This window comes from Mya arenaria, chromosome 12, assembly GCF_026914265.1.
Source record: "Mya arenaria isolate MELC-2E11 chromosome 12, ASM2691426v1".
In the NCBI taxonomy this organism is placed as follows: Eukaryota; Metazoa; Mollusca; class Bivalvia; order Myida; family Myidae; genus Mya; species Mya arenaria.
Window position 1 is genome coordinate 50,530,594 of NC_069133.1, and position 23,175 is coordinate 50,553,768.

Consider the following 23,175-nt stretch of genomic DNA (forward strand, 5'->3'; position numbering starts at 1 on the left):
TTCTTCTTTTTTAGTTACAGCGACTTAAATGACGTTGCCCAAATGTCCCCGATCCCCCCCTCCCCGACACGCATCCACGAACACCGCTTGAAAACACGCACGCACGCACGCACACACGCAAACACACACGCACACACACACACACGCACGCACACACACGCACACGCACATACACACGCACATACACAATGCCATCATAAGGTAACGTTTTCCATTGCTGCAACAGCGACCTTGACCTTGACACAACAACCTTCAAATATAAATCTCAAGTGTTCACACCATGTTTTTTTACAACACATACTTCTTATCTGAGTAAATAAGCGGGAAAATGTTTTTGTTTTAAATATAAACATCATCAACATTGACCTTGATTTTATTTATTAAACGCGTATAGCGACAACAAGGTTTGTCTTTAAATAAGCGTGTAACATACAACGGGTATCACCAGAATTTTATTAACTGTTGGTGGTTTTTTAAACCTGGTAAAAAAATACTTACTTTTAATCATTATTTATAACTGCAACATGTCACGTTTCCTTTCAATAGGCACATACACAAATGTATCAGTAATCAAAAGTGTTTAGTAAACTGCAGCAATTTATCTTCCATAAATCTTGACATGCACCCGATTTTGTATCATACTCAAATAGTCTGTATGTAAAAGGAGTGCATTTCCAGAGACAACACAATTAGGCTGAGCGTTCCATAAATTATGACCGTCGAGTATATAACTCACTCCACCGTGAAGTCCATAAATCACCAGTCAATTGTAACCACTTCCCCCCCCCCGAAGGTCCGGGGGTATACCGGGGATAGCCGGGGGAAAGGGCCGTGTTTTTACTTTCCAGGTGCCCCCGCAGGGCCGGGTGACCGCGGTGGTTTTGTCATAGCGCCAAATTTAGCGGAGATTGGGCTTTATTTAGAGTCTCTGGGGTGCGGGGGCATTTGGCCGGGGTTAAACCATCAGTTCGTCCCTGCAGCGCGGGGATTTTACCGGGGGTTGGCTGGACCGAAAGTCAAAGTCCCGGCTATTCCCCGGACCTGGGGGGAGGGGGGCGTGGTTTCAATTGGCTGGTGCATAATTTGTGTTGGCTCGAGTTTGAAGGCAACACTCTTACACTATTCATCTTACGATTCCTTTACTGCTACAGCACACGATTTCCCAGCAATGTAACTTTAAAGAAAATATTTGAAAATCCAGTGTCCACCATAATGCTTAGGTTTCACCAAATACTATGGTTTGATTCAAGGCCCGTTTTTTCACGTTTAAAATATTCGATATTTAGCCTGTTGGATGCGTTGCTTTAAACAGAGCCTGTGCATGTCTCTCAATTTTAACGACGGAAAATACATGTAAATTGATTGAAGAAGACAACAATATTAGACAAGTTCCAGTTACAGTAAAAAAAGATGGCTGTTCCTAATTGTCTGTCAAGAAGTTGGACCCGATGAATGCGAATGTGAAAAGGGTGTCAAAGAAAGATGTTTAATCTGTTTTGTAAAACACTAAATGCATCAGATTTAGTAATAGAAAGGGCACATGACCAAACGGTGTTCATGTTATGACGTATTAGAATTGATGGCGATGAATGTTTACAGTGACAATGAGGAAAATTAATACTTACCTGTGCACGAAGTCGAACCAATGCAGGTAAATGCACTCCAAAGAGGGGTGTGCCTACATTTTGTGAAGGTATTGGAAATGATTGAGATAGGTGTGCATGGTTACAAAGACGAGAGTAGTTGAATAATAAGCAGGGTTTAGTCCGAAAAGATAATAAATATAAAAAAATAAACAACGAATACGTATATTTCAACGAGTAATTTATTTATTAGATTATTGAATGTTGTAGTCAAATGGGTAATTATGTTATATGAAAAAATAAAATTAGAAAAGTACACAACCAGGGTCAAACACTCAGCATATACAATTATGTACAGTGACAAAACGTCAGGACCAACAATATTCATTCAACCACACAATAGTATGTACATGTTTTCTGGATTTTAATAGATTGATTGATAATTTAATTTTTAAACCAAAACATATTCACTTACTAACGTCCTTTTTCCTGACATGGAATCACGTGGTTAACATTACAGTGAAGCCAGAAATACAATTGTGTACATATACTTGAATGCGCGGAAAACAGTTTGCAATACAATACATGAATGTTTTTAATTGCGGTTACTATTGTATACTTATCAATGACACTGTCAATTTCATTGTCACAAACATAGTGTCTCAATATATTAACACCGGATCCAGTTTAATAGCCCTATGGCTGCTCGGATCAAACCATATGTGTGGTTGTGTCGCTTTCCTCAATCCGTTTACACATCAGCATAAACCGGACTGTGGTTACTTCCCTTTGAAGCATCTTATTAGAAAGGCCGTGAAACTAATTTCCCCTTATTTTAAAGAAACTAATCATTATTTCAGGCATGCTTCCTGAACGAAATGTATACCAAAAAACGACAATGATATAAAAAGCTCTGTTTTTTTCGGAAAACTTTTCTAAATTACCCTTTTTAATAACTTAAGCATTTTAATAAATGCACGTTTTTCATTCAAACGGTGTTTGTAGTCCTTCACTCCATACTAGTTCGACTTCCCTGTACATAATGTAACTTTGACCTTGGACAATACATAAAAAGCGCTACATTGTAAAGGCTCATTGCTGAAATTCAGCTTAAGTCGCAGCGGCATTTTCAGCTCGTTGGGCTTCAGTTTGTTGTGTAGGAATTTTGTTAAACACTTGTGGCCGCTTCAACCACTTTAATTGGTCTAGAACAATTGTTCAATCCTTTCTCAAGGCATCATAATGTTGTTCTTGTGAATTGATTGAGTTTAACAGATTTTCACTATTCCAAGTTCCATGACAACTCAGCAGATTATAAGTATCTTCAATGGCCGAGAGTGTAAGATAGGTTAATCCCGACTCGAGCGTAGGGTGTTTTGCGGAAACGAGGTTTACCGAGTTTCCGAAAAACACCCTGCGCGAGGATCGGGATGAAACTATCTTACACGAGCGGCTAAGGTATATGCTTTTTCTCCCACCTCAGTTAAACAAAATTAATTAAAAATGATTTTTTTGCTGGAAATCTTTTGTGCTTAGTGAAAATAATTGCGTATGGATATGCGATAGCACTTGGTTGTCATGGATATGCGCACAGTGATCCAGTTAATGTTAACAGTCAAATCGGTCTTTTTAAATAGTTCTAAGGAAAATGAAGCATTATTTCTTGAATGGTGCGTGAAAACTGTTTTATGGGGACATTTGAAGGGAGAAACAATTAATTAGCGTTCTAAATATTGCCATAAGACAAGATTTCCTTGATGCTACTGACGACAGTCTTCAACTAGGGAGGTAATTATAATGTGGTGACCGTTAAAAAGAAGTTCCATACGGGCATTTTATCTTCGCCCGTGGGCCAGATAAGACTATCTAGCATGGTTAAATTATTGGATCTTCTTATCTGAGGTAGGAGAAAATTGTATCTATTAAGTCTTAGGCACAACCCAAGATTAAGTTGAGATACTGGCAAATTAAGTAAGGCTTAGTATAGAAATTCCGGGCGCGCCGGGCTGCCCAACCAATCACAGTCCTCCTGGAGCGCCACCTGTCGCCCTACAGGAAAAAGCCGAACCATCCCTTCCATGTGATCCCCGCCTGAATAAAAGATAATTTTAAACTTACATTATTTTGATTTACGAAGTGTGTCAGTATAATTCAGTGAAATATATGTATCCACAAAACTATGTTACTTCATTTACACGGACGAGTGTTTTATGTTTACACAAAATCAATTATGAATCATTTATATAAATATACATGTGAACGGAGCCGGTCTTATATCTGACATATTTCTAGAGGACGTTACCAATTCAGTTCTTTAAACCAACTATAGTTCGTCTCCCCTCCCTTGCTTACAAACGTTATTTTTTCATCAAAATGTTGGGAAAAACACAACATTTAAAATATTTAATACTCTGAAAGCTAGAGGCCTATTTGACTTGTTGAAGACAGAAAAACTAATTAAAATAGCAACGTAATTATTCTCACTGTTAAGCCTAGACATCTCAAACTTATAATGCGGGTCTTCCCAGAGCCGTGTGATGTTGAAACACATCACGCCGTCTTGTCCGTCCGCAAATTCGAATTCTCTGAAATGGAAGTGAAAATTGCGTATGTTATATAGACTTTCCGTCTAAGGCAATTTGCATCACCGCTTACAAAAGTCGACTTGACTGTGTGAAACAAACCTTACTACGACAGCTGCTAATTCAAGGACGGTACTTATCCGTAACAATTTTTTTGTCTACATATATCATGTGGATGTGTGTCTCTCCTCGCGCGTGCGATGCAGCTGCATGTTACGACAACTCTTTACAATGTATTTAAAGCATGTTGAGGTGTGTCACTCCTCGCGCGTGTGATGCAGCTGTATGGTTCGACAACTCTTTACAGGGTATTTAAAGCATGTTGATGTGTGTCACTCCTCGCACGTGCGACCCAGCTGTATGGTACGACAACTCTTTACAATGTATTTAAAGCATGTTGAGGTGTGTCACTCCTCGCGCGTGTGATGCAGCTGTATGATTCGACAACTCTTTACAGGGTATTTAAAGCATGTTGATGTGTGTCTCTTCTCGCGCGTGCGATGCAGCTGTAAGATACCACAACTCTTTACTGGGTATTTAAAGCATGTTGATGTGTGTCACTGCGCGCACGTGCGATGCAGCTGTATGGTACGACAACTCTTTACAGTGTATTTAAAGCATGTTGATGTGTGGCTTTCCTCGCGCGTGCGATGCAGCTGTAAGATACCACAACTCTTTACTGGGTATTTAAAGCATGTTGATGTGTGTCACTGCGCGCACGTGCGATGCAGCTGTATGGTACGACAACTCTTTACAGTGTATTTAAAGCATGTTGATGTGTGGCTTTCCTCGCGCGTGCGATGCAGCTGTATGGTACGACAACTCTTTACAGTGTATTCAATGCATGTTCATGTGTGTCTCTCCTCGCGTGTGCGATGCAGCTGTATGGTACGACCTGTCTTTACAACGTATTTAAAGCATGTTGATGTGTGTTCTCCTCACGCGTACGATGAACATGTATGGTACGACATGTATTTACAATGTATTTAAAGCATGTCGATGTGTGTCTTTCCTCACGCATACGATGAACATGTATGGTACGACATGTCTTTACAATGTATTTAAAGCGTGTTGATGTGGGTCTCTTCTCACGCGTACGATGCAGCTGTATGGTACGACAACTCTTAACAATGTATTTAAAACATGTTGATGTGTGTCTCTCCTCGCGCATACGATGCAGCTGTATGGTACGACAACTCTTTACAGTGTATTCAATGCATGTTCATGTGTGTCTCTCCTCGCGTGTGCGATGCAGCTGTATGGAACGACAACTCTTTACAATGTATTTAAAGCATGTTGATGTGTGTTCCCCTCACGCGTACGATGAACATGTATGGTACGACATGTATTTACAATGTATTTAAAGCATGTTGATGTGTGTCTCTCCTCACGCGTACGATGAACATGTATGGTACGACATGTCTTTACAATGTATTTAAAGCGTGTTGATGTGGGTCTCTTCTCACGCGTACGATGCAGCTGTATGGTACGACAACTCTTTACAATGTATTTAAAGCATGTTGATGTGTGTCTCTCCTCGCGCATACGATGCAGCTGTATGGTAAGACAACTCTTTACAGTGTATTCAATGCATGTTCATATGTGTCTCTCCTCGCGTGTGCGATGCAGCTGTATGGTACGACCTGTCTTTACAATGTATTTAAAGCATGTTGATGTGTGTTCCCCTCACGCGTACGATGAACATGTATGGTACGACATGTATTTACAATGTATTTAAAGCATGTTGATGTGTGTCTCTCCTCACGCGTACGATGAACATGCATGGTACGACATGTCTTTACAATGTATTTAAAGCGTGTTGATATGGGTCTCTTTTCACGCGTACGATGCAGCTGTATGGTACGACAACTCTTTAATATGTATTTAAAGCATGTTGATGCGGGTCTCTCCTCGCGCGTACGGTGCAGCTGTATATTACGACAACTCTTTACAATATATTTAAAGCATGTTGGTGTGTCTCTCTCCTCGCGCGTGCGATGCAGCTGTATGGTATGACAACTCTTTACCATGTATTTAAAGCATGTTGATGTGTGTCTGTCTTCGCGCGTGCGATGCAGCTGTTTGGTACGACTACTCTTTACAATGTATTTAAAGCATGTTGATGTGTGTCTTTCATCGCGCGTACGGTGCAGCTGTATGGAACGACAACTCTTTACAATGTATTTAAAGCATGTTGATGTGTGTCTCTCCTCGCGCATACGATGCAGCTGTATGGTACGACAACTCTTTACAGTGTATTCAATGCATGTTCATGTGTGTCTCTCCTCGCGTGTGCGATGCAGCTGTATGGTACGACAACTCTTTACAATGTATTTAAAGCATGTTGATGTGTGTTCCCCTCACGCGTACGATGAACATGTATGGTACGACATGTATTTACAATGTATTTAAAGCATGTTGATGTGTGTCTCTCCTCACGCGTACGATGCAGCTGTATGGTACGACAACTCTTTACAGTGTATTCAATGTATGTCCATGTGTGTCTCTCCTCGCGTGTGCGATGCAGCTGTATGGTACGACAACTCTTTACAATGTATTTAAAGCATGTTGATGTGTGTTCCCCTCACGCGTACGATGAACATGTATGGTACGACATGTATTTACAATGTATTTAAAGCATGTTGATGTGTGTCTCTCCTCACGCGTACGATGAACATGTATGGTACGACATGTCTTTACAATGTATTTAAAGCGTGTTGATGTGGGTCTCTTCTCACGCGTACGATGCAGCTGTATGGTACGACAACTCTTTACAATGTATTTAAAGCATGTTGATGTGTGTCTCTCCTCGCGCATACGATGCAGCTGTATGGTACGACAACTCTTTACAGTGTATTCAATGCATGTTCATATGTGTCTCTCCTCGCGTGTGCGATGCAGCTGTATGGTACGACCTGTCTTTACAATGTATTTAAAGCATGTTGATGTGTGTTCCCCTCACGCGTACGATGAACATGTATGGTACGACATGTATTTACATTGTATTTAAAGCATGTTGATGTGTGTCTCTCCTCACGCGTACGATGAACATGCATGGTACGACATGTCTTTACAATGTATTTAAAGCGTGTTGATATGGGTCTCTTCTCACGCATACGATGCAGCTGTATGGTACGACAACTCTTTAATATGTATTTAAAGCATGTTGATGCGGGTCTCTCCTCGCGCGTACGGTGCAGCTGTATATTACGACAACTCTTTACAATATATTTAAAGCATGTTGGTGTGTCTCTCTCCTCGCGCGTGCGATGCAGCTGTATGGTATGACAACTCTTTACAATATATTTAAAGCATGTTGATGTGTGTCTGTCTTCGCGCGTGCGATGCAGCTGTTTGGTACGACTACTCTTTACAATGTATTTAAAGCATGTTGATGTGTGTCTTTCATCGCGCGTACGGTGCAGCTGTATGGAACGACAACTCTTTACAATGTATTTAAAGCATGTTGATGTGTGTCTCTCCTCTCGCGTACGACACAGCTGTATGATACGACAACTCTTTACAATATATTTAAAGCATGTTGGTGTGTCTCTCTCCTCGCGCGTGCGATGCAGCTGTATGGTATGACAACTCTTTACAATGTATTTAAAGCATGTTGATGTGTGTCTGTCCTCGCGCGTGCGATGCAGCTGTATGGTACGACAACTCTTTACAATGTATTTAAAGCATGTCGATGTGTGTCTTTCATCGCGCGTACGATGCAGCTGTATGGTACGACAACTCTTTACAATGTATTTAAAGCATGTTGATGTGTGTCTCTCCTCGCGCGTACGATGCAGCTGTATGGTACTACAAGCGATAGAAATAACGCTTTTATATTGAGGAAATAGGAAATTGACTCTGTCGCGAAAACGTGAATGTCTTTGCGTTTTCCAACTTAACTGGTGTAGATACATACGAGAAATAAAACAAAAACTCAGTTTTATGCCACTTGGCATTCACCCCACAATACGTGTTCATAGGAACTAAAACACTTTAAGGTATACACACCTCAGCACGTAAATATCGCCTTCATTGACGTTACAGTCAAACTTGTGCACACGTCCGTCCATGAACGTAAACGTAAATGTTTTCTGTGCGAACGCGACGTGCCTGGCTTTTTGGTGTGTAAAATTCCACATGCGATGAAGCTCATCTGGGAACAAGCAACGCCGTTCTGGAAAATCGCACACATGGGGACAAAATAAGACTGTCACAATTAAACGTAACGTATGTAGCGTGTCTGACTACTACGTGGAGCACTTAAAGAAGCACACTTATTAGAAATTAGGATTTACCACGATCAATAATATTGTATAAATATTCCAAAAAGGATGAATAAATGTTAAAAACAATGCTTCTTATGAAGGATACAAAGTTTAAAGAAGTAAGAATAAAACACGGTATTTCTACATTCCGAAAATATAGTAGACCACAGTAAATCTTCAAGCATTCACCAATGATTAAAACTATTTTGCGCTTTCTGCTATTAAATACACAGTTACGATCTTGTTATCAGTAATTAATATTTTCCATAAATGCATTATCTAGTAAGTTGTTAATAGTTTGTTAGCCAAAATTGATGTTTGTTATACATGTGTGTGTATTGATTTTGAACTAGAACCCTAACCTTAAGTCACTTTAAATGAATTACACCAATATAGAACTTAACATAGTGTCGTATTGTAAACAATGAATAAAGATGCGGGAAAACATTTATTGGCAATTCGTATCTTACCCACACGGACTATTTCTGCGTAGTAATCTTTCTGATCTCTGGTTTGAACGCACGTGTCATTGAGTGTCGGCCAGCTAACAGCGGTATGGGGAAGGCTTTGTGGACCCAGCAGGTGACGTTCATGTCCGGCCACTGCAACATAAGTGAGGGCACGATTAAATGCAAGTTTTCATAAAAGTACAATGTATACAGCAAGTACATTGAAATGGTTATGCATATGAATATATGAAAATGGCAGTGTATTTTCCATATCCGTGCTAATTTACCTAGTGTTTCTTTGTACCCACAAACGCCACGAAAATCATAAATCACTCGACATAAGATCATCAACTTAGAAATTGTTAAAAAATATATAGTTGTTTTGTCTATTCTTTGAACTTTAAACTGTACATGTATATCTTTAAGGACTATAAAATAGACCCAATTATTTTTTTATTACTTGGAATGTATAACTACAATATATAGCAAGTGTTTACGTATAAATGATACTTTGCTTGATCTGTACTTACTTTGTACTTACTGTTTGAAGCAAGTGTTTACGTATAAATGATACTTTGCTTGATCTGTTTACACTTTGTACTTCCTGTTTGAAGCAAGTGTTTACGTATAAATGATACTTTGCTTGATCTGTATATACTCTGTACTTCCTGTTTGAAGCAAGTGTTTACGTGTAAATGATACTTTGCTTGATCTGTACTTACTTTGTACTTCCTGTTTGAAGCAAGTGTTTACGTATAAATGATACTTTGCTTGATCTGTATATACTTTGTACTTACTGTTTGAAGCAAGTGTTTACGTATAAATGATACTTTGCTTGATCTGTTTACACTTTGTACTTCCTGTTTGAAGCAAGTGTTTACGTATAAATGATACTTTGCTTGATCTGTTTACACTTTGTACTTCCTGTTTGAAGCAAGTGTTTACGTATAAATGATACTTTGCTTGATCTGTTTACACTTTGTACTTACTGTTTGAAGCAAGTGTTTACGTATAAATGTTACTTTGCTTGATCTGTATATACTTTGTACTTACTGTTTGAAGCAAGTGTTTACGTATAAATGTTACTTTGCTTGATCTGTATATACTTTGTACTTACTGTTTGAAGCAAGTGTTTACGTATAAATGATACTTTGCTTGATCTGTATATACCTTGTACTTACTGTTTGAAGCAAGTGTTTAGGGGTACATGTTACTTTGCTTGATCTGTATATACTTTGTACTTCCTGTTTGAAGCAAGTGTTTACGTGTACATGTTACTTTGCTTGATCTGTTTACACTTTGTACTTACTGTTTGAAGCAAGTGTTTACGTATAAATGTTACTTTGCTTGATCTGTATATACTTTGTACTTCCTGTTTGAAGCAAGTGTTTACGTGTACATGTTACTTTGCTTGATCTGTTTACACTTTGTACTTACTGTTTGAAGCAAGTGTTTACGTATAAATGTTGCTTTGCTTGATCTGTATATACTTTGTACTTCCTGTTTGAAGCAAGTGTTTACGTGTACATGTTACTTTTGCTTGATCTGTATATACCTTGTACTTCCTGTTTGAAGCAAGTGTTTACGTATAAATGTTACTTTGCTTGATCTGTATATACCTTGTACTTCCTGTTTGAAGCAAGTGTTTACGTATACATGTTACTTTGCTTGATCTGTATATACTTTGTACTTCCTGTTAGAAGCAAGTGTTTACGTATACATGTTACTTTTGCTTGATCTGTATATACTTTGCACTTCCTGTTTGAAGCAAGTGTTTACGTATACATGTTACTTTGCTTGATCTGTTTATACTTTGTACTTCCTGTTTGAAGCAAGTGTTTACGTATACATGTTACTTTGCTTGATCTGTATATACTTTGTACTTCCTGTTTGAAGCAAGTGTTTGCGTATAAATGTTACTTTGCTTGATCTGTATATACTCTGTACTTCCTGTTTGAAGCAAGTGTTTACGTTTACATGTTACTTTGCTTGATCTGTATATACTTTGTACTTCCTGTTTGAAGCAAGTATTTACGTATAAATGTTACTTTGCTTGATCTGTATATACTCTGTACTTCCTGTTTGAAGCAAGTGTTTACGTGTACATGTTACTTTGCTTGATCTGTATATACTCTGTACTTCCTGTTTGAAGCAAGTATTTACGTATACATGTTACTTTGCTTGATCTGTATATACTCTGTACTTCCTGTTTGAAGCAAGTGTTTACGTTTACATGTTACTTTGCTTGATCTGTATATACTCTGTACTTCCTGTTTGAAGCAAGTGTTTACGTATAAATGTTACTTTGCTTGATCTGTATATACTCTGTACTTCCTGTTTGAAGCAAGTGTTTACGTGTACATGTTACTTTGCTTGATCTGTATATACTCTGTACTTCCTGTTTGAAGCAAGTGTTTACGTATAAATGTTACTTTGCTTGATCTGTATATACTCTGTACTTCCTGTTTGAAGCAAGTGTTTACGTGTACATGTTACTTTGCTTGATCTGTATATACTCTGTACTTCCTGTTTGAAGCAAGTGTTTACGTATACATGTTACTTTGCTTGATTTGTATATACTTTGTACTTCCTGTTTGAAGCAAGTGTTTACGTATACATGTTACTTTGCTTGATTTGTATATACCTTGTACTTCCTGTTTGAAGCAAGTGTTTACGTGTACATGTTACTTTGCTTTTTCTGTATATACTTTGTACTTCCTGTTTGAAGCAAGTGTTTACGTGTACATGTTACTTTGCTTGATCTGTATATACTTTGTACTTCCTGTTTGAAGCAAGTATTTACGTGTACATGTTACCTTGCTTGATTTGTTTATACTTTGTACTTCCTGTATGAAGCAAGTGTTTACGTATACATGTTACTTTGCTTGATCTGTATATACTCTGTACTTCCTGTTTGAAGCAAGTGTTTACGTGTACATGTTACTTTGCTTTTTCTGTATATACTTTGTACTTCCTGTTTGAAGCAAGTGTTAACGTATAAATGTTACTTTGCTTGATCTGTATATACCTTGTACTTCCTGTTTGAAGCAAGTGTTTACGTGTACATGTTACTTTGCTTGATTTGTTTATACTTTGTACTTCCTGTATGAAGCAAGTGTTTACGTATACATGTTACTTTGCTTGATCTGTATATACTCTGTACTTCCTATTTGAAGCAAGTGTTTACGTGTACATGTTACTTTGCTTGATTTGTATATACTTTGTACTTAATGCTTGAATAAATAAAATGTCCATGACAAAGAAAAACAACAACAAAAAACAACAGTTTGATTGGCTTCGTCGTACATCATTGATTTTAGTGATAATGTACATAATTATTCATTTCAATAATGATGCACGTGTAATAGGAGAAAGATACGATGCATGTTACCGTTGAGCCTGACGATGCTGTACTCGCCGACAACATCACTCCCAAAGATAGCAGCAAACCCCAGACAGAGAACACCGGAACCATGGCTTCCAATACTTGTCTCCGTCCTAAAATCAAGTGTTTGATTAAGTATACTATTAATTTAGTTTAGTTAAGCATATATCATCGTTAAGTGTATATTAGTTCAATTGTGTAGGAAACTATAAGGTGGTATTAGAAACTAGCACTATTAACGTGGATGGTAACCATGGGTGAGAGGCAAAGACTTTACTTATTAGTTATGGGTTTTCTAGTAGGGTTTTTAAGGCTCTACCTAATGCCTATATATATAGGCTTATCATAAGTTACATAAAATGCCACAGCAAGTGAGTTTGAGTATTGCGCAAATACATACACGTTGATTATAAAGGGAAGATGTGTGTTGTTTTACGTATTGGTCTAAAGGGATAGTTTAAACTTTATTCTCAAATTTTCTGGTGTAATACAAACATCCAAGTTAAAATGGGTCTTGAAATGTTTAATCCCAAAAACCCTTTAATTTCTGGGTTTTGCACAGAAAGTTCAAGTATAAATTAATGTGTATATTTTTAGCGTGTTTAGTGAAAATTCCAAGGTGGCATATTGTCTTTTATTTCTAGTCGGACTCAAGACGATTCACGGAGTATAACAACCGATCTACCTAGGACCGGACGGAAGTATAAGAAAATACGGTTTGATATTATTGCCCAATCTCCCTTTCGATTCTCGTCGTTTCTTTTGGAAATGTCGCAACAAGATAAAAAGTTTTTTTCTTAAAATCAATTTCTATAGTGAAACATTTTTATAATCGATTGACCAAGGGAATCAAATAGGCAGATGGACAAATCACTAATGGAATTTCAGCACATTTAACCAACTAACAGCGGAATACACAAAAAAGTTGTCGCGGTAGGTGACGCAGCTGTGTTATGTCAGACGTCATACCATTCTAGTCAATCTTCTTAATGTAACAGATTTCGTCTCCATTAGGAATTTCCGAACATTCCTGTAAATCAAAACCAGCCTTTCTTTCATTAACTGCCGGCTTAACGTGTGAATTCATGACGCTTTGTTCTATCAGAAATCGGTGACAGGCAAAAATAGCTATTTCCTTCTTTCATTAATGGCCGACGCGCGATGTTTAGGAACAAGCAAGAATGACAAAGAATTATTATTCAGGTGATTATCTTGGCGTTATTAGTTCTGTCTCAAATTCCGCCCCAGCGGACCCGCAGTGACGATTGTCCAGTCTTTTACATCAAACTGTCCGCCTGTCAGCGACATTTCGTCTACGGAGGGAGGTAATTACTGTCGGTGATCCCCAGAATACCCAAAGGTCCATCCAGATTGCGAATACATTAATGTATATCAGTTCGTTATTTTGAGATTGATTTCTGATTTCCTAGTCCCACTACGTGAGAAAGGAAAACCTAAAACAATACAATTGAAATTAGACTGAATAATGGTTACCGATCTAAAAGTATTTCTTATAAACTGATGATTTGATCATGTAGTCTTGTCGACTTGTTTTATATCAATTTGGCGAGTTATATCATGGCATGTTCTTCAACTTAAGTGAACTTATTTCCTTGCTTATTGGATAATGTTGACATGATTTGTATCGGTAAATAAGGTTAAGCGTAAGAAACGCTTTGTTGACATATTTTTCATTTTTCATTTTTCAAGTTGTCGATTAGTGATATAACTCAAATTGCATAAACTTATATTTTTACTAATTGTGTCAAAGATAAACAGGTGGACAATTTACCCGAGAAGAAAGGTATGTCCTCTACTCTCTAAACACCGGTACCGGACCCTGGTCAAATTCGTTGCTCCAGGATACCTCGCTGTCATCGAGTGTGCCCGGATACGCAGCCGCTCACGGTCGGGCGTCAAGAGCGTCCAACGGTCCCTGAGGCGGCCGGGTATATCGCAAGTTCCGTTCGGCTGGCGCAGGGGGCGAAAAGGCGGTATGTCACGCTGTGAGACTCGCCGAGACTCCACAATATACTCGCACGTTAGGGTTGGTGTCGCTGCAACGTCGGTTTTTGTATTAGAAACAAATTATTTATGATAATATTAAAACAAAATCTAAAACGCTTTACATTTCATATATTATCTTAAAAGTAAGAGGTGATATACTTGGAATATTGATTCAAGTATTATATTACTTGTTTCTTTTCTGTTCATGCAGAATATAATGTCTTTGACTTGCAGAAGTGATAACATTATCACTTACAAATGACATACCGAGCTCTTCACGACCACTCTAAACGGTATAAGCATTGAACTTACCTAGGTCTGCGACGGCAGCGATCAGCACAAGGATCTTTGTCTATGTGAAATAAAAACAAAAGTATACGGAATGTACAGCTCATATATGTGTTATGCTGCACATGCTTAAAAGAATGTATGCTATGGTTATTACTAAATTTTGTCGTCATTTTTTGCGTAGGATATAATATTTGGAGAATCATGTAATATTCTACAGTAATATAAGGATTGAACGTCGAGGAAAAGATATTCCACATTTTTAGTATCTTGTCGTTTTCTATTTCCGTACAAAAGCAGATGAGTGTTAATTAGACATCGACTTGGTTATAACAATTACTGGACGTTCTAATATTTACGGCACCGATTCATTTCATTCAATTAAGGAATGAATTGTGGGGTTGATGTCATTATCGGGGTATGAACGCAATTGGGTTGGTCAATGTGTGTGGAGTCCGAAGGACTCCACGCGTACTTTGACCAACCCAATTGCGTTCATATCCCCGATAATGACATCAACCCCGCAATTCATTCCTTATATTTACACCAATAGTTCATTATTTCATTCAAGAATTGTTAAAAAAATACTTCATTTCATTTAAGAAAACCTTTCAGTAATCCGTTCTTACCCATTCTGTAAATAGAACGACACGACTATAAACGGAAACATTTTTTTTTTCAAATGACGACACAATAACGCGGGAAAAGATCAACCACTTGAAATCACTTTAAAACGTAAAATTGAAACACTTCTGGTACCAATATATTTAAACTAACAGTTTTAAAAATGTTGATCTATATTTTACGGGACCTGCAGACACAATACAACAAATAACAAGATCAATAGCTTTCATATATATTGTTATGCAATGAATTACGATCCGAACATATCCGAAGATGTTGCGTTCATCGATTGATGAACGCAATTGCCGAAAGGCAGTTCATTTAAGGAATGGAAGTTGAGTTGTAAATATTTGGACTTGGTAGTTCAGTTGTTCCCTGAGTACACAAAAAAAATTGAAACGCTCCATATCAAAAAAGATAAAGTTAGATCGGAAAGAAGGTAAAATACAGATTTTATTTATTTCGACTATTCTGAAGATTTCTTTTTGTCGTAGAAAAGCAGGTTTTCGAATCCCAATGACATGATCTCTATCATAAATACCAGTTACTAAGGTCAACATAACAAAAAATAAATCCATTAAAATGAATAAATACATACTAATTATGGAATATATGCAATCAAATCCGAAATAAAAATACTAAAAAGAAAACAACGAAAAAACTATAATAATCGATATACTATTTTAATATGTTGACTTTAAATTTCTGTTTTATTTTCATTGTTATTATTTCTTTTAATATTTTTATTAATTATTATGATATATTATTATTATTTTCATCTTTTTCTTCTTATTTTGTTTTCATAATAATTATTATTATCATTATTGTTATTATTATTATTATTATTATTATTATTATTATTATTATTATTAATTGTTATTATTATTATTATTATTATTATTATTATTATTATTATTATTATTATTATTATTATTATTTTAAGTATTATAATTATTATTAATATTATTATTGTTATTATTATCATTTCTTTTATTATCATCGTAATTATTTATATTATTATTTTTTTTTTATTATTATTATCATTATTATTATTATTATTATTATTATTATTATTATTATTATTATTATTATCATTTTTATCATTTTTATCATTATTATTATTATTATTATTATTATTATTATTATTATTATTATTATTATTATTATTATAATGATCATCATTTTAATTATCATCATTGTAATTCTTACTCTTTTTTATTATTATCATTATTATTATTATTATTATTATTATTATTATTATTATTATTATTATTATTATTATTATTATTTATTTTTTTTATTATTATTATTATTATGGTGATATTTACGTGATGAATTCACAGAAGAATAATAAATATTTGTGCATGTAATGAGTACTGATATCAGTTCGATGTTTGATTTCTTTTCGTAAATTAATGGTATCTTACTTACCCAGCACATTTTCATAATTACTGCAAAGTTCAAAGAAACATAACTGACATGGTAAAATAAGCTATTTTCCTCAATGTAGTTTTACACTTTGAAGATTATATCCTGTTCAATCCATGAATACAGATGTTCTTCGAATCATTCCAAAACAAATTGCTTTCTTTTGCCAAAGCTGTAATGAATAAAGCATATATTTGTATCGGTATTGGCAATCACAACAGTTCTCAAATATCCTGAATTTAAACAGTATGAAATAGACCAAAGGTCAGTCTTCTCAATCATACAACAACGCTTCGCCAACAGCACTCAGAATTGCCATATTCATATAATGTTACCTTTCAGCGTTCCATTTTGATACATTTGTAACGAAAGTCACTCTTTTCAGATTCCACGTAAAACGCATAATGTTTAATTTTGAGGTCTAGCACAGTACCTTGCCATAGTTTCGTTACTTGTTTTTGAGTTGGTTATATTATAACATGAACTATAGTGTTGGTATTAGCTTTAAAATAATTACAAATTGTGAAATCTTTCATTCACACGTGATCCCAAACCTGTTCTATGTTGATTTTATTGTATTCAGTTTTCCTTGCTTGTACTGCATTAGTTGATTTCCTTTGAGTCAAGCATAAAGATGTGTCATTCCCATTTTAAGACTAAAAAACTACTTGTAGTTGTTCTTTGAAGCTTAACACTACGAATTCATTCTGGTAAATATCAAATTAGTTACATTATTATAAACGCCATGCTCATTTACGAAATACGATGACCGTTCAATTTGTCCAATGGCATACTATTATTAGTTATTTTAACTGTTACTGACCCACTACGGAAAAATGGGGTGGGGGGGTCTGTGAAATTCAAAGGGGGTCGAGGCCAGGCATTTTTTCCGTAGTGGGTCAGTAACAGACCAAATAATTGATTTATTTCATCGACCACCTATCATGAGCAAAAATGTTAAAACTATAATATAAGAATGGATAAATGGCGGTCATTTTTGTCGACTTTTGACTTACCTGACCCACTTTGGAAAAATAGGGGGTCACCATGTGACTTCTCGTACCCAATGAAAAGGTCAGAAAGTAGTGGGAGGTGAAATAGATATGATTATAATGTGAATGCGTCTCCCAGGCCCAATCATCACGATTATATTTAAGTCTAATCTCAATATCAGTCTCACGTAAATGTACCACATAGCATCAAAAGGTTTCTTTTTTTATATAATTACTATGAGTATTATTATTATAATTATTATCAGTATTATTGGATTAATGGCATAATCAGGTACGTCAATCTCCTTTATTTACGTATTATTTACCTATGACATTTCCACTATTAATGCAAAGTTTAAAGTCAAATTACTGATATGGTAAAAATTAACTACTATTCAATGAAGTGATAATCTTTGAGATGATATCCTGTTCAACACATGGCTACATGTTTAAGATAGCTAGCATACTGATTTCCTAATTGTAGTTATTTGTATAGCAATACATTGCATTGCCGTTTATGTGAGTTACAAGCCATCTGCTATGTATAAGTTCTCGGATAACCCCTCGATGTGTCCAGGGCCATCTAATATTAAAGTCCTTATATATCCATTTATGTCATGTCGTTGTAATTGATTAAGTGTTCGATTTTGTAATCAATATACTATGACTTTAATATGAATTCCTAGTATGTCCGTGTTTAATTAATTATTTGTCGCGACTATTGTTTGAACAAAACATTAGCCGTAATCAATCATGGATGCTCGGACAGATGCCTTACATCGAACGTCTTTTTAACGGCTTTTAGGCGACCCGCTGATAAAAGGCTTTCTCCTGTAAATCATTATGTACACAAAACACAATTCAGTGCTTTACCGTTTGTCAGTGAACATTTAGATGAATAAAAACAGTGTTCTAGATCTAACTAGTGTTCCATAATGGCAGGTATAAAATCGTGAAGCATAAAAAAAACAGAAACATGTTGTTTTATCGCAGGACGTCGCCCCATGATGTTCCACTAAAAATTATTAGAATAAGAGAACCAGTTTATTGCACCTAAATAATACAATCAGTTTTGGCATACAAGTTCAATCACCCCATTTTGAATGTTTTTCCAGTGTTGTTGTCATGCCAAACATAATAAACATTGTTTCTGTGAATATTTCCTTTGGAACGCACGAATTTAACTATTATTGTTTACCAAAGGATTCCAAATCATCTTCAACTTTTCTGACGATTTTTTCCGCTTCTGAACTGTTTAATGTCTCTGACATAGGCATTAATTTAACCATATGAGATCTGAACATTGTGCATGAACTAGTACGCAGTCACAATTTTCCAAGCGTTCGTGCCTGCTTTATTTTAATGGTATTATTAAATATAGAAATCTAGAAATACTTTTTAGTATTTACATTTTAACGCTGCTATAACACCTAGATATATGATTACATTTTATTACTTACCAATGAAATAATTCAACTTCACGTCAAATGTTTATTATGAGTGGTCGTACTCATGTCAATTAATTATCAAATTAAAACGTTAATGATTCCATTATTAAAACTACAAAAACACATAATCGTTATACCAATACCAGCTAGCACATGAAATCGTTCGATATATTTCCGTCGTTATCAACATTTATTATCATTTTTTATTATTATTATTATAATTATTATTATTATTATTATTATTATTATTCTCCTTTCGAAAAAAATATGACAACTCTCTTACCAAAGACATTTCCATTATAACTGCAAAGCTCAAAGTCACATTACTGCAAAACAGTGAGCTATTCCCTGATATAGTAATATTCTTGGAGAAGATATCCTGTTCAACCCATGGTTACATGTTTTTGTGAAATCATTATGAACTTAATAGGCAGGCTTAACTGTTGTGATTTGTCTGAGCTGTAATGAATTAGGAATAGGAATTTTCAAGAGCTCTGAAATATCCTGATTTTGGTAAACAAAGTTACTCTCTTTATATCCAACATAGAAAAAAATCATAGGGTCGAAATTCACAAGTCTGTGAAAAGTAATGATATCAGAATTCAAGGTTCACAACTATCACTTATTCACACTCTATCCCACACCTTTTCTATGCCAATGTTATTGTCTTCAGCTGCACTTGCTTGCAGTGCATTAGTAAATTTCCTTTGAGACAATACGAAACATGTCTTTTTGCCTTTTTAAGAATACTTTCTGTTCAAAATAGTTGTATTGCATTTCCATCGTGGTGAATGAAATAACTCAATTCCTATTGTCAATTTTTAATATTGAGATTTGTTTGTACGCAATGCACTATTTTCCGAAATACGACGGTTGCTCCAGTTGTCTCGAGGCATCTGAATTAAGTGAAGGCTTCTCCCTAGCTATGATATTCATAGCTGGCACTGTCGTCGTCAATAACGTGGTAATTGTTTAAGTGATCTGATTTCGCAATCTATATACTATTAGCTTCATATGAATTCCTAGTCTTTCCGTGAACTTATTAATATTGATTTTCGCAACGATTGTTTGATTTTTACAGATTATCCAATTTCCTTCATTGATGCTCGGACAATTAACTCACATCTATTTTATTCCTTCTTTTGCACCTATGAGGAGGCTTGTTGTGAAAAACGTTTTATCCTGTAAATCATAACGTACGGAATACACCTCCCACAGAGCTTTTATTAACTCGTGAATAAACGTCTGTCAGTCAAACATTTTCAAAGTAAGCTGCTTTACGAGGGTATTGCACTTTCAACTGGATTCGATTGCGACCAACTTTGGGCTAAAAAATGCACCATCTAAACATCTTCTTTCATTCGGAACGCTTGCATTAAACAACTACTTGCAAAGCAATTGTCATGCAAAGCAATTGTCATTAAAGGCAATTGTGGATATATCGTCTATATTTCTGACGATACTTCCGCTACTATGCTGCATGAGTTCCCTGACAAAGGACATTAACACAAGTACATGTAATCAACATAAAACATTTAAGAACCACTATTATGATTTTATTGTTTATATTTAAAAATGTTTATGCTATCGAAGAAAATTATTTAAGATTGCCTGACGACCAATCCGTAATGTGTATTGCAAATGCTGAGAATTTGAAAATTGGAGATGTTTAACTGCAAGTTGCATTATTCGAAAGCAGAAGGTGATGTATTGATACTGACGTATTTAGTTGGTGATTGTTTTTATTTCAAGCACTGCATGATGCATACTCGCAATAAACAGTAACCACCATTGTCATAAAATTGTTTGAAAGTGTACAATTAAATCATATTGTTTTTAAAATATGATCAATATAATATGTGCAATTTAGATATCAAGAACTTGACTCATCATTTGGTCTGAAATTATGTTTGAAATTCATTCAGGGACCATAACACTGTTTTGGACAAATAACGTTTAGATTTGGGTTACTGACTTTCAAACATCATATCAGAACAAACAATAAGTCTGATATGTGGTCGAAACTACACTTCAGTTTCTTACTATAAGGTACTAAAATCAAGAATGTGTTCAAGAACAGTTCACAATTTTAGTTGATTCTACACAATCAGGACCCATCAGGAATATACTTTATGAATTGATCTCGCTGACAAAAGTACCTTTTTGATTGAGAGACGTCATGAACTTTCTTTATTAGGGAAGTTTTAGTTACATCCTGATACCTTTAAGTACAAAATTAATTTCAATCAAGATATTGTATATGTAAAAGAGAAACTGAGATGTGCACATATACTGAAATTGAAATATATTTTCGTAATTGACCTGAACCAAATAATTCAACAAATGTACCAGATAAAATAGGTTTCTTGGTTTTGTTTTCAATCAATGAAGTCATTGCGGTAATAAACTGGCCTAATTCGGCCTAATCTCATGGTGGACTACAAGTCACCCATAACATACAAACAGTGTTCCCGGTTAAGTATATGTGTATTAACAAGCTCTTGTCGTAAATTAGTGTCATCTTTCTAACCTCGGACATTTCTATTATTACTGCACAGGCTAATTTTATAAGTAGAATAAAATTATATAAATATGGCAAAATGAGTTATTCTTTAATGTAGTAATTTTCTTTGCGAGGATATCCCGTTCAACTCATGCTTATACATAATGTAAGGGTACAAACCCCTAATTGTAGTTATTTGTATAGCAATACAATCCATTGTCGTTACATGACTTACTGCTAAGTAAATGTTCTCGGATAACCGTTGGATTTGTCAAGGGCAATCAAAAACAAGAGCTTATATATCCATACATGACATAGTCGTTGCAATGTTTCGATTTTGCAATCGATATACTATTAACGTTGATATTGAATGACTTAATATGATATCAAAGATTTGTGTGCTGTTGCTCCGTGTTTCCTGTGTGTGATGTTTTTGTTTGATGTTTTATGTCTTTGGTGTTTACCCTGTGCCATTAAAAGGGGTTTTGTTTAAACTTTTGGCTACTGAGCTTGTTTCTGTAGTTTTTCACATAAGTATTCAGATAAACCAGACAATTACCTGTGTAATACTGTGCATTAGTAAATACAAGTTTTACTTCAAAACAAAGCAATTCAGTGCTGCAAAAGGGAAAAGGGAAACAACGTAAAATGAATGTCACACTGAAAAGTCAGAAATACCACCCAGTTGTCCATATTGTTTTTTTTTATAATTTTATTTATTTATTTGAATTATTTTTCAATTATTATATCAAATATGTCAGCTAATCGTTGAAAAAATAGTATGCTTCTAGAAATGCGTTTTAGTATTTTCATTTTTAACGCTGCTTTTACAAATAGATATACGATTAAATGTTATTACTTACCAATAAAATAATTTCACTTCACATCGAATGTTGATTGTGAGCACTTATGTCAACATAATATAAATTAATGTTAACTATCAAATTAAAACGTTAAAAAACGATTCCATTACTGATACTACAAAATTATTATTATTATTATTATTATTATTATTATTATTATTATTATTATTATTAATGACATTATCAGGTTACGTCAATCTCTTTTAGTAAAATGACAATTTACTTACCCAAGGCATTTCCATTATAACTATAAAGTTCAATGTCACATAACTACAAAACAATGATCAATTCCCCGATGTAGTAATATTCTTGGAGAAGATATCTTTCTCAACCCATTGTTACATATTTTTTAAATCATTCTCAACTTAATAGGCAGACTTTTGTGATTTGTCTGATCTGAGGAATTTTAGAGCTCCAGATTTTTGTAATCAATGTCACTCTCTTTATATCCAACATGGAAACATATCATAATTGCGACATCACAAGTCTTCGGATAGTACGGCTGTCAGCAATGAAAGTTCACAACGTGTAAATACAACTATCACTCATTTGCACTTTATTCCACACCTTTTCTATGCTACTGTTATTGTCTTCAGCTGCCCTTGCTGGTAGTGCATTAGTAGATTTCCTTTGAGAAAATAAGAAGAATGTCTCATTGGCTTTTTAAGAAATATTTCTGTTCAAGCTGTTTGTAGCATAGCATTACAAGTTCGTCGTGGTGAATTAAATAACTCACTTCCTATTGCAAGATTTTT

The 23,175-nt window shown here is 35.3% G+C and overlaps 1 protein-coding gene across 2 annotated transcripts; it reads right to left on the reverse strand.

Annotated features, from left to right (window-relative positions):
* Positions 1-1,829: 1,829 nt before the first annotated feature.
* On the reverse strand, positions 1,830-23,078 carry LOC128212463 (uncharacterized). 2 transcript variants are annotated; one of them, XM_052917937.1, is made up of 8 exons: positions 22,648-23,078; positions 14,587-14,626; positions 14,060-14,324; positions 12,274-12,380; positions 8,904-9,035; positions 8,177-8,342; positions 4,068-4,168; positions 1,830-3,674 (listed from the first exon to the last, which is right to left on the reverse strand). In XM_052917937.1, the coding sequence occupies exons 1-8, from the start codon at positions 22,660-22,662 to the stop codon at positions 3,562-3,564; spliced, it is 939 nt and encodes a 312-aa protein (XP_052773897.1). In that variant the 5' UTR covers positions 22,663-23,078; the 3' UTR covers positions 1,830-3,561. The 2 variants fall into 2 exon arrangements, with proteins under 2 accessions (XP_052773897.1, XP_052773898.1); XM_052917938.1 differs by lacking the exon at positions 22,648-23,078 and adding an exon at positions 19,338-19,430.
* Positions 23,079-23,175: the final 97 nt, after the last annotated feature.

Excerpts from the sequence above, each read along its gene's own strand:
- LOC128212463 (XM_052917937.1), bottom strand. Across the intron at positions 8,343-8,903 it reads CGCAGAAATAGTCCGTGTGG|AACGGCGTTGCTTGTTCCCA; the intron begins GTAAGATACGAA and ends GCGATTTTCCAG. Across the intron at positions 3,675-4,067 it reads TGAGATGTCTAGGCTTAACA|GCGGGGATCACATGGAAGGG; the intron begins GTGAGAATAATT and ends TCTTTTATTCAG.